Source organism: Notamacropus eugenii, chromosome 5, assembly GCF_028372415.1.
Source record: "Notamacropus eugenii isolate mMacEug1 chromosome 5, mMacEug1.pri_v2, whole genome shotgun sequence".
NCBI lineage: Eukaryota > Metazoa > Chordata > Mammalia > Diprotodontia > Macropodidae > Notamacropus > Notamacropus eugenii.
In genome coordinates this window covers 438,271,756-438,284,282 of record NC_092876.1, presented here as the reverse complement: position 1 = coordinate 438,284,282, position 12,527 = coordinate 438,271,756, and the positions used below count along the sequence as shown (strand labels likewise).

Genomic DNA, 12,527 nt, shown 5'->3' with positions numbered 1-12,527 from the left:
TTGTAATCATAACTGTGAATGTGAATGGGATGAACTCTCCCATAAAACGGAGACGGATAGCAGAATGGATTAAAAGCCATAATCCAACAATATGCTGCTTACAAGAAACACATTTGAAACGGGGGGATACACATAGGATAAAGGTCAAAGGATGGAGCTGAATATATTGTGCTTCAGCTCATGTAAGAAAGGCAGGAGTAGCAATCCTAATCTCAGACAAAGCAAAAGCAGAAATAGATCTAATCAAAAGGGATAAGGATGGAAACTATATCCTACTAAAAGGCACCATAGACAATGAAGCAATATCATTACTAAACATGTATGCTCCAAGTGGTATAGCATCCAGATTCTTAGAGGAGAGGTTGGGGGAGTTGAAGGAAGAAATTGATAGCAAAACTATACTAGTGGGGGACCTCAACCTCCCCCTCTCTAAACTAGATAAATCCAACCTTAAAATAAACAAGAAAGAGGTTAAGGAGGTAAATAAAACTCTGGATAAGGTAGATATGATAGATCTTTGGAGAAAATTAAATGGGAATAGAAAGGAATATACCTTTTTCTCAGCGGTACATGGAACATTCACAAAAATTGACCATGTACTAGGACATAAAAATCTCACAATCCAGTGCAGAAAGGTAGAGATAATCAATGCATCCTTTTCAGATCATAATGCATTAAAAATTACATGTAATAAAAGGCCATGGAAAGAGAAACCAAAAATCAATTGGAAACTAAATAATCTAATTCTAAAGAAGGATTGGGTTAAAGAAGAAATCATAGAAACAATCAACAACTTCATTCAAGAGAATGACAATAGTGAGACAACGTACCAAAACTTATGGGACACTGCAAAAGCAGTTATTAGGGGAAGTTTTATATCTCTGAATGCTTACATAAATAAAATAGAGAAAGAAGAGATCAATGACTTAGGCTTGCAGTTGAAAAAGCTAGAAAAAGAACAAATTGAAAATCCCCAAGTAAATACCAAATTAGAAATACTGAAAACCAAAGGAGAGATTAATAAAATTGAAATTAAGAAAACTATTGAATTAATAAATAAAACCAATAGTTGGTTTTATGAAAAAACTAATAAAATTGATAAACCTTTGGTTAATCTGATCAAAAAAAAGAAAGAAGAAAACCAAATTACTAACATTAAAAATGAAAGGGGTGAACTCACCTCCAATGAGGAGGAAATTAAAACAATAATTAGAAACTACTTTGCCCAACTTTATGCCCACAAATTCGACAATCTAAACGAGATGGATGAATATTTTAAAAAATACAAATTGCCCAGATTAACAGAAGAGGAAGTTGAATACTTAAACAACCCCATCTCAGAAAAAGAAATTGAACAAGCCATCAATGAACTCCCTAGGAAAAAATCTCCAGGGCCAGATGGATTCACAAGTGAATTCTATCAAACATTTAAAGAACAGTTAATTCCAATACTACATACACTATTCTTGAAAATTGGGGAAGAAGGAGTCCTCCCAAATTCTTTCTATGATACAAATATGGTTTTGATACCCAAACCAGGAAGAGACAAAACAGAGAAAGAAAATTATAGACCAATTTCCCTAATGAATATAGATGCAAAAATTTTAAATAAGATTTTAGCAAAACAAATACAGCATCTTATCACGAGATTAATACATTATGATCAGGTAGGATTCATACCAGGACTACAGGGCTGGTTCAATATTAGGAAAACTATTAGCATTATCGATCACATCAACAACAAAGCTAACAAAAACCACATGATTATCTCAATAGATGCAGAAAAAGCTTTTGACAAAATACAACATCCATTCCTACTAAAAACATTGGAGAACGTAGGAATAAAGGGAACTTTCCATAAAATAATAAGCAGTATCTATCTAAAACCTTCAGCAAGCATTATATGCAATGGGGATAAGCTAGATGCATTCCCAATAAGATCAGGGGTGAAACAAGGTTGTCCATTATCACCACTATTATTCAATATGGTACTAGAAATGTTAGCTGTAGCAATTAGACAAGATAAAGATATTCAAGGAATTAGAATAGCCAAAGAAGAAACTAAGTTATCACTCTTTGCAGATGATATGATGATTTACCTAGAGAATCCCAGAGATTCAAGTAAAAAATTACTTGAATTAATAAACAACTTTGGCAAAGTTGCAGGGTACAAAATAAACCCACACAAATCCTCTGCATTCCTATATATTAGCAACAAAGTTCAACAGCAAGAGATAGAAAGAGAAATCCCATTTAAAGTTAGGGTAGACAGTATAAAATACTTAGGAGTCTACCTGCCAAAACAAACCCAGGGACTATATGAACACAATTACAAGACACTTTTCGCACAAATAAAGTCAGATTTAAGTAAGTGGAAAAACATTAGTTGCTCATGGGTAGGCCATGCTAATATAATAAAAATGACAATTCTACCCAAATTAATATACTTATTTAGTGCCATACCAATTAAACTATCAGACAATTACTTTCTAGAGCTGGATAAAATAATATCAAAATTCATTTGGAAAAACAAAAGGTCCGGAATATCAAAGGGACTAATGAAAAGAAATGCTTGGGAAGGTGGCCTAGCGCTACCAGACCTTAAACTGTACTATAAAGCAGCAATTATCAAAACCACTTGGTATTGGCTAAGAAACAGAGAGGTAGACAAGTGGAATAGACTTGGCACTCAAGATGCAGTAGGCAAGGAATATAGCAACCTTCTGTTTGATAAACCCAAGGACCCCAGCTTCTGGGATAAGAACTCATTGTTTGACAAAAATTGCTGGGAAAACTGGATAACAGTGTGGCGGAAATTAGGCATAGACCCATACCTGACACCGTACACAAGAATAAAGTCCAAATGGGTACATGATTTAGGTATAAAGATTGATACCATGAATAAACAGGAGAAGCAAGGAATAGTGTATTTATCAGATCTATGGAGAAGGGAAGAATTCTTTACTAAAGGAGAGATAGAATGCATTATGAAATGCAAAATGGATAACTTTGAGTACATTAAACTGAGAAGTTTTTGCACAACCAAACCCAATGCAACCAAAATCCGGAGGGATGTAGTAAATTGGGAAAAAATTTTTACAGCTAAGCTCGGGGATAAAGGCCTCATTTCTAGAATATATAGAGAACTGACCCAAATGTATAATCATACAAGTCATTCCCCAATTGATAAATGGTCAAAGGATATGAACAGGCAATTTTCAGAGGAAGAAATTAAAGCTATCTATAATCATATGAAAAAATGCTCTAAATCACTATTGGTTAGAGAGATGCAAATTAAAACAACTCTGAGGTACCACATCACACCTATAAGATTGGCAAACATGACAGAACAAGAAAATGATAAATGCTGGAGAGGATGTGGGAGAGTTGGAACACTAATTCATTGTTGGTGGAGCTGTGAGCGCATCCAACCATTCTGGAGAGCAATTTGGAACTATGCCCAAAGGGCTACAAAAATGTGCATACCCTTTGACCCAGCAATATCGCTACTACGACTATATCCCCAAGAGATCATAAAAATGGGAAAGGGTCCCACATGTACAAAAATATTTATAGCAGCACTCTATGTAGTTGCCAAAAACTGGAAGTCAAGGGGATGTCCATCAATTGGGGAATGGCTGAATAAATTATGGTATATGAATGTAATGGAGTACTATTGTGCCATAAGAAATGATGAACAAGAAGACTTCAGAGAGGCCTGGAAGGACTTATATGACCTGATGCTGAGTAAAAGGAGCAGAACCAGGAGAACTTTATGCACAGCAACAACCACAGTGTGTGAGAGTTTTTTCTGGTAGACTTAGATTTTTGTAATAACACAAGAACTTCTGAAAAAAAAAAAAAAATCCCAATGGTGGACCTCAAGGCAAAATGCCTTCCACACTCAGAGAGAGAAATATGGAAGTCACTCACATAATGTAGCAGATCATGTTTGTGTATGTGTATCTGTTTGTGTATCATGTTCTGATTTGTTATACGGATTCTTTCATTTATCTTAGTCTGACTACATAGCATGACTATAGTGAAAATATACTCAATAGGAAAGTATATGTAGAATCTATACAGAATTGTATGCTGTCGTGGGGAGGGAGGGAGGTAGTGGGGGGTGGGTGGGAAGGGATAAAATCGCAATTGTATGGCAGTGATTGTTAAACATTAAAAAAATAAAAAAATTAAAAAAAAAAAATGTAGGCTGTATCCTCTCGTCCATGATCAGTATTCCAAATTCTAATTTCACCTGCAAACTAGGATGTTTATTTGTTTACCAACCTCTTGCCATAGGGGACCAACTTGTATTCTGACTAACTATCAGCAGTATGCAAAATCTAAATAAAAACAACTAGTATGAATTTATATAGCATGACTTTGGAGATTTCATTTGAAAACTAATCATACATTAGATTAATTTTAAGTGTATTAGTAAAATATAGCTATAAATAGAACTTTACTTTTAATCAATGTAACCTAAGAAATATTCAACCCAAAATTAAAAGTTCATGTCAATAAAAACCTGCATTTTGGCTTTTATATCAGTACTCTTAAGGCAAAATATTAAAATTAATCTGATGAATGTGTTACAATTTTTAATGCAATTAACATTATTTTCATTGCAAAGGTATCTGTATATACTTACTTTGGACTAAAGCAAAATGTAATTACTGTCTTTTGATAAGGTAATAAAGTTCCTTCATTGGGAATACAGGCAATAAAAGTGGTAACATCTATATTTCTCATTTTATTTATGTAGCTTAAATCACGTAAAGTACCATCTATTCCTTGCTGAAGATTTGTACCCTGCAATGTAAAACCAAAATAAAAAGTAAAAAAATAATATAAAAGGTTTTATGATATAGAATCATTACTACAGCTCCACAATATATGAGAAAATTTATAGGTAATTTCTTTTCCTTAAATTTTTATAGATTAATATTGGGGTCAAAAAGGAGGCACATGATAAAATTAAAACACTAAATCTTCCAACAAGAAAACAGATGAGAATTAGAATTACTAAAAAGCTATAGTCTATTAAGAACTAGAATTGTTCAACTTTTGCTCATCTGTGTATGTACATGCATATACATATGTATATTCATATTCATATACATATATATATACACACACACACACACACATACTCACATACCCTCCAATTAGTCTAGTGAGGGTGGGGATTAATTAGGAGCCCCTAGATCATTTGACCTGCCTCCAATTCACTTGGTGAAATTATAGGATTTAAGGGACAGATAACACCAACACTAAGATGGCACAGTTTTAAAGGAACAAGTATTTATACTTCATAATAAAGAAATATTTATACTTTACTAGTCCTTTAGGAGCCAAGGAGTTCTTCAAACAAATCTGATACAATTAAAGGACAGATAGCCATTCATATCTGCCTTTAAAAAGCAAGACGATTTCTAAGGAGTCAGTACAGAGAACAAGTCCGGTAGAAGGGAATACAGCTACAGAGCACAGATGAACTGTGGAACAAAACAGGTTGTGGAACCCAGCAGACCTACACACCATCAGAAACCCTATGCACAGGAGGAGCACAGTCAGGAAACCAACGAAGAGAAAATATCCTTATGCATTGTAGTGGTGCTGGAGACATGCACTGTCTTGGACACCTGTCTATGACCATTTACTAATTCATTCTTCCTACATGATAACTATGGGCTGCGTATATTTGTGGAAGAATGAGTCTAAGGTTTATTGAGGGACTTGTTTACAGTTGTTCTTCTTATTATGCTGTTTCAGGAACTGCCTTTGCTTTGAAAGTAAATGAGAGCTTATAAGCAATAATTTTAGGACAACTGACCCACAGGAATTACTAAAAAGCTGTGGTTTATTAGGAAACAGAATTGCTCAGTTTTTGCTCATCTGTACAATGCACACATACACATATTGTATATGTATACACATACATTGATATGTATATGTGTGTATATACCCTCAGAGTACTTTGAACTTGGGACTCAGTTCCCCCAAGAGACCCCAACTTGCAAGTAAAAAGTAGAGGAGGAGGAAAGGGGAGAATGCAGTTGGGGGAGCTACATTTGTACAAATGTTATTTTGTTTAAAGTCCTATTTCTCTAGAAATTGCTCCCAGGAGACAAGCATAGTGAAATAAACTAAATTAGGATAAATAGCTTAAGTATGTCAAAAATCAAATGATTTGTCCTCATTTTAATTGAGACTAGTAAAAATACTTTCAAACTATCTTAAAGTCATTCAGCCAACTTACCAGTTCTTCTCCAACTGCTTCATGCTCCATCACTGCCACCCAACTCGTATGTTCAGGACTGTTATTATACAGAATCGCCTGCTCAATCTTTGATGTTCCAAAGAAGATAGTTCCAAACCGTATACACTTCAAACTTCTTTCCCCACATATATCTAACAGTTCAATAATTTGCTGAACAACGCAGGCTTCAATCTTTAAAAATGTGTCTTCACCACCCTGCAAACTCACTCTAATAAGAATAGAAGAATAAAATGAAAACATGTTTTATTAATTTTTGTAAGCGAAAGAACCCAAAATATATTTCATTTGGGCACCAAATATCAGACCAAAATGAGGTTGCCTTTGACATTAAACTAAAAAACAATCTACCAATCAGAGTGAAATGAATCGTGCTCAATAAACTACAGAATGCCAACCCTGTCTGCACGCTCTGAAGAGTGTTATATGATAAATATATTTCTTCATCTCTAGGGGAGAAAAAGTCCAAGGCTGTTGAACAATCAAGAAAACCTCTCATGTTCAAAAGAAAAGGTCTCCCACCTCTCCTACTGTTGAGCATCGTTCCTAGAGCAAAACACAAATTCACACTTCTGAATGTACCCACGCTTTTCCCAAAATTAACATCTCTTCCTAAAGTCATTCCATCAAGTAACAAATCATCTTTACTTTGTGTTTTTAGGAAATTGAATTTCCCCATCTTGACCAGGCTCAAAGGGCAGCAGCCAACCCCTCCTCTCCCTCACTGCTGATTAGCCCAAAAGGTATGACCTATTCTGTTTCTGAGGGAGGCTGGTTTGCTCCCATCCTAGGCAGCTTGGTGCCACCTTCAAACACCCATACATCTCCCAGGGGCTTACCATACTAGTGACAGACCTAACTGAGACCCCCAAAGGGCTTTAGCTCTATTGAACCTCAGAACTCTGGAGCGCAAGCAATCTATCAGCTTATATTTTTCCTATTAGCAGGAATTTTAAGTATGCACACCAAGCTTGACCAAATCTAATAATTTTCCTTCCTCCCTGATCTGAGCTCCATTTTCATCCTTTGACCTCGTCCAAAATTGTTACTCTTCCTACCAAAGTTAATACTCTGTCACTTAGGGAAAAGAGACTAAAGTCAAAAGATCTGGGTTTCAGTTCAAGGTCTGACACTTAACCACCTCACAATCATTTTTCTCAGGAATATTAAAGTACTTAATAAAGGAGAAGGCAGTGGGTAGAGTTCACCAACATTTTTAGCAAAGTGTGCTTAGGAGTGGCCCCTTTCTCTTTAAGAGAGCAGGAAAGGTGTCCTTGGGACTAGGGCTTGAATTTTTGGTTTGGCTTCCTTGATCTCTGAGGCATAAAAGTTCCTGCTTATGGAAAATGGTGGTCTGAAGGTTTAAGTGAAATTTTTATTACCCTGAAGGGAGTAAGTAGGTATTGCCAACTGATGGTGCAATATGAAGATGGAGTAGAATAGTATTTTATTCAAAATTAATTAGGAGTTGTACACTTTTTCACATGGGAGGATGTCAGTAGATTATTACAGGCACATTTGGAATTATGTTTTCCCCATCTAGTAAGCTCCCCAAAACTTAACTAAGTGGCTAAATGCTGAATTTTCTTCAGGCTGATTTCCAATCCCTCATCTATTATATGAACCACCATTTTGTCTAGGGTCTCTGCTACCATAGCCTCATCTGACTCAGTTAACGTTACATCATTAATATATTGATAGACATCAATGCCCTCAGAAAGTGTGGTGGTCTCTTTCAACCTCCTACCCACCAAATAGAGGTAATAAGGAGAATTCAAGTAATCCTGAGGAAAGACAGTGAAGTTCTACTGAATTCCAGCAGAGTTAAAGCAAACTGTTCCTGTTTAGTCTCAGACACATAAAAAGAGATAATGGCACTGAGGAAATCAATAACCCATACCTGGGACTGGGTTCCCTAGTCCACCATATTGACAAGGTTCAGAATAGTCCTCAGCAATGCACATAACAACTTTTTTCAGCTTCTTATACTCTACTCTAAATTGCTAGACATCATCCATTTTCTTCATCAGCCACAGAGGACAACTATAAGGGGAATTTATGTAGCAAAAGTGTTTCAACCTGAAATACAAATAAGTGGTCTTTCACCCACTTCCACAGAGCAAGCACACTTCTTCACTCAGGAGTCTTCCCTATAAAATCCTCGATGGAAACTAGTGCACTTAATGGATATACTGAAAGGTCCCTGATGCAGTAACAATAACAATAATCGCTTTTCTATAGAACTTTAAGGTTTGCACAGCTCTTTGCATAAGTTATTTCATGCAGTCCCCACAACAACCCTGTGAGGTCCTTGGCTATTTTTACTGTTCAGTCATTTTCAATGTGTGACTTTTCATGCCTTCTTTGGGATTTTCTTGGCAAAGACACTGGAGTAGTTTGCCATTTCCTTCTCCAGCTCATTTTATAGATCAGGAAACTGAGTCAAAAAAGGGTAAGTGACTTGCTCAGGGTCTCACAGCTAGTAAGTGTCTAAGGACAGATTTACAGACAATGAATGTTTTTAACTTCATGCCCAGCTCTCCATCCACTGTACTACCTAGCTTCGAGATAACTATTACTGTCTTCATTTTACAGATGAGGTAACTGAGGTTGAGGGAGATTCAGCGTTTGCCCAGAGTCACAAAACAAGTGAATGTCTCTGCCAGAATGTGAATTCAGGTCTTCTTGACTCTGTTAGTACTCTATATGCTGTACCATCTACCAACCCTCCCCTTACATTTTTGGTGATAGTCTTCCCTCCTTTTTCCCACTGAGCTACAGTAACTCAGGAATATGAATTTCAGTCCCTCTGTGATCATGCCTCCTTGGGAACCCTGGACTTCATATTGTGACAACAGTCTCTCAATTCTAGATGTATTTGTGTACTTCCAAAAGGCCAGGTAGGGCAGAGGAATGACCAAAATTAGGCAAACATATATAGCCTAAGACAATAGGGTGAAACATGATAGCAACACTTTTATAATTAATGAAATAATAATGTACTCACTTTGCCAACTCATTAACAATTCTGGGCTTATCTGTACATATAAAAATTTTAATATTCTTTGATGATTTAGGGTCCACAATTCCACTAGTTGGATTTATAGTAATAGGTAAGTTCCCTTTATAATCTATGTCAAATGAACCTAAGGGGAAGATAAAAGCAGATATTTAAATTTGGAAATAAATTCCTGTCAGTAAATAAACAGTATGTGTCAGCAATATCCTAAGCACTGGAGATATAAAGAAAGGCAAAAACAGTCCCTGCTCTCAAAAACTTTGCTTGAATGAGGAAAACAACATGTAAATAGACACAGATAAGAGACTGAAAGAATAAAGAGAAGGTAATCTAAGAGGGGATGTCTCTAGCAGCTGGGAGGAATGGGAAAGGCGACTGACAGAAGAGGACATCTGAGCTAAGCCTTGGAGGAAATCAAGGACTAGGAGAGAGTGTTCCTATCACTGGTTGATGCCCATTTCTCCATCATTTAGCGATCCTATCACTGGCATAAATATGCAAAGAGATCCAACATCTTTGTGGCTCTGCTAGGACTATTGTCACAGAAATGTGAAATAGTTCCTGGAATTTACAAAGATATTCTCTCCCAAAAACATCATCAACAGTATAAAGTAGCATTTCTTTTGCTATGTTTGAGATATATAAAATTCCCTTTGAAATAATATTTAAAATACTATTTAATAGACAACCTAGAAAAAGAACTTTGATTTGTGAAAACTTGTGAAAAGCTCAGTGTGGTTTGTCAGTTATGACAATTTCTTTTATTTCAAAGGATATTTTCTATATTTGATTACAAGACAATTTGGGGTTTTTTAATGCATTTTGTTTGGGCACAATAGCTTCTTTCCAACAAAAAAACAAAATAGATAACCCACAAAGTACATTACCAAAGAAAATGTAAGCAAAAACACCTAATAGTATGATCACCACTGAAAGCATGTCCCTTTCCACTTTTGTAGTCTACCTATTTATTATTAAGAAAAAGAAAGAATGTGTGCTTTAATTCATATAGGATTGTTACATTTGACTCGAATTTTGTTGTCTCTTACTATTGTCGTTATGTTGGTCTGATAACGCGAGGTGTGTGTTCTTTTTGGCTCTTTTGAAAGAATACAAAATTGTACCATTCTAACCAACGAATCAGCAAACATTCATTAAACCTCTATTATAAGCCAGACACTGGCAATACAAAGACAAAAATAAAATAGTCCTTGCCCTCAAGTAACCTACGATTCATATATCTTCTCACATTCCTCTGAATTGTTCATATTCATCATTCCTTAGAACACAATATTTTTCATCACATTCGTATACCACAATTTGGCCAACCATTCCCCAAATGAATACAACATTTATGATGAGTTTATTTTTTTTATCATAAATAACACTGCTATAAATACTTTTGTACTTATGGGTCTTTTTTTCTTGGCATTAACCTCCTTGGGAGAAAAAACTCAGAAATGGGATATCTGTGTCAAGGAGCATGAAGAATTTGGTCACTCTTTCATATAATTCCAAACTGCTCTCTAGAACAGTTGGGCCAGTCCTCAGATCCATCAACAATAAATTAGTCTACCTTCTAGCAGGCGCTCTAACATTGATTGTTTTTTCAGTCTTTAGAAATTTTACTAATTTGATGGGTATTTGCATTTCTTTGATTAATAGTAGTTTTAAGCATTTTTTCCTAGATGATGGTTGATAGTTTGAACTTCTTTCAAAAACTATTTATATCCTTTGACTACTTCTCTATAGGGAAATGTCTCATAATTCTACAAATTTGTTTCAATTACCTATAGATTTTAGATGTCAGGTTTTTATTAGATCAGGTTTAATGAAAACTTTCAGGGCGGAGCCAAGATGGCGAAGTAGAAAGACGCACATACACATAGCTCCAAACCCACAAACCACAGAAAGGCTAGAGGGGACCAAGCCAGGGCGAATTCTGCACCCAGAGACCATGGAGCATTGGAGCAAGGGAGATTCCTGCTCTGGAGAGACCTGCGGACCTCTCGCGGGGGGTACTTCGCGCCGCGGACTGGGCGCCGGCCGCGACACTGAGGGGAGGAGATCCGAGAGGGCTACGGGGACGGGATCTCCAGCGGCCACGCGGGTCCCCCCACCCACAGAGGGACCTGCAAACCTCTTGCAAAAGGTCCGTCGCGCTGCAGACGCGGAGCCCAGCCCGGGCCTGCGGCGGCAGCGGCCACGGCTCCGAGAGACACAGATCTGGGAGGGCTCCGGAGGCGGGATCTTCAGCGGCGGCACGGGCCCCCCCCACCAACAGGTGACTGACGGGGGTGGGTGAGAGAGTCTCTTTGGCGGGTTGAGAGGGGAGTGGGGTGCCCCCAAGGCTCGGGCCCCCCGGGAGGTGGGGGCTGAGAGGCAGCTGCGGACGGGGGCTCCCCAAACAGGCAGGAGCCTGGATCCATTGTGGAAGGTCTGTGCATAAACCCCCAGAGGGAACTATGCCTGAGAGGCAGCCCTGCCCCTGACCACTTGAACTTAATTTAACACTGAATAGCAGCCCTGCCCCCGCCAAAAATCCTAAGGCGGGAAGCAGCATTTGAATCTCAGTCCCCAAACGCTGGCTGGGAGGACCAGGAGGCGAGGTGGGTGTGAGGAAAACATTCAGAGGTCAGGCCACTGGTTGGAGAAAATGCCAAGAAAAGGGAAAAGAAATAAAACTATTGAAGGGTATTTTACCGGAGAAAAGACACTTCCTCCCTTCCTTTCTGATGGGGAGGAACAATGCTTGCCATCAGGCAAAGACACAGAAATCGAGGATTCTGTGTCCCAGCCCACCCAATGGGCTCGGGCCATGGAAGAGCTCAAGAGGAATTTTGAAAATCAAGTTAGAGAGGTGGAGGAAAGACTGGGAAGGGAAATGAGAGGGATGAGGGAGAAGCATGAAAAGCAGATCAGCTCCCTGCTAAAGGAGAACCAAAAAAATCTTGAAGAAATTGGCACCTTGAGAACTAGCCTAACTCAGCTGGCAAGGGAGGTGCAAGGGGCCAATGAGGAGAAGAATGCTTTCAAAAGCAGAATTAACCAAATGGAAAAGGAGATTCAAAAGCTCACTGAAGAAAATAGATCTTTCAAAACTGGAATGGTACGGATGGACGCTAAGGACTTTTCGAGAAAGACAGATATCTCAGAACATAGTGAGAAGATTCGAAAAATGGAAGATAATGTGAAATATCTTATTGGAAAAACAACTGACCTGGA

At 37.6% G+C, this 12,527-nt stretch overlaps 1 protein-coding gene across 4 annotated transcripts in view; it reads right to left on the bottom strand.

Moving 5' to 3' along the window:
- Positions 1-12,527, bottom strand: part of CFAP47 (cilia and flagella associated protein 47) — a 917,896-nt gene that overhangs the window by 856,484 nt on the left and 48,885 nt on the right. For all 4 annotated transcript variants that reach the window (XM_072615195.1, XM_072615192.1, XM_072615194.1 and 1 more), the window contains exons 4-6: positions 9,291-9,429; positions 6,266-6,494; positions 4,655-4,815 (exon numbers count right to left, since the gene is read on the bottom strand). In XM_072615195.1, the coding sequence (XP_072471296.1) occupies positions 4,655-4,815; positions 6,266-6,494; positions 9,291-9,429 (529 nt within the window). The remainder of the gene's footprint in view (positions 1-4,654; positions 4,816-6,265; positions 6,495-9,290; positions 9,430-12,527) is intronic.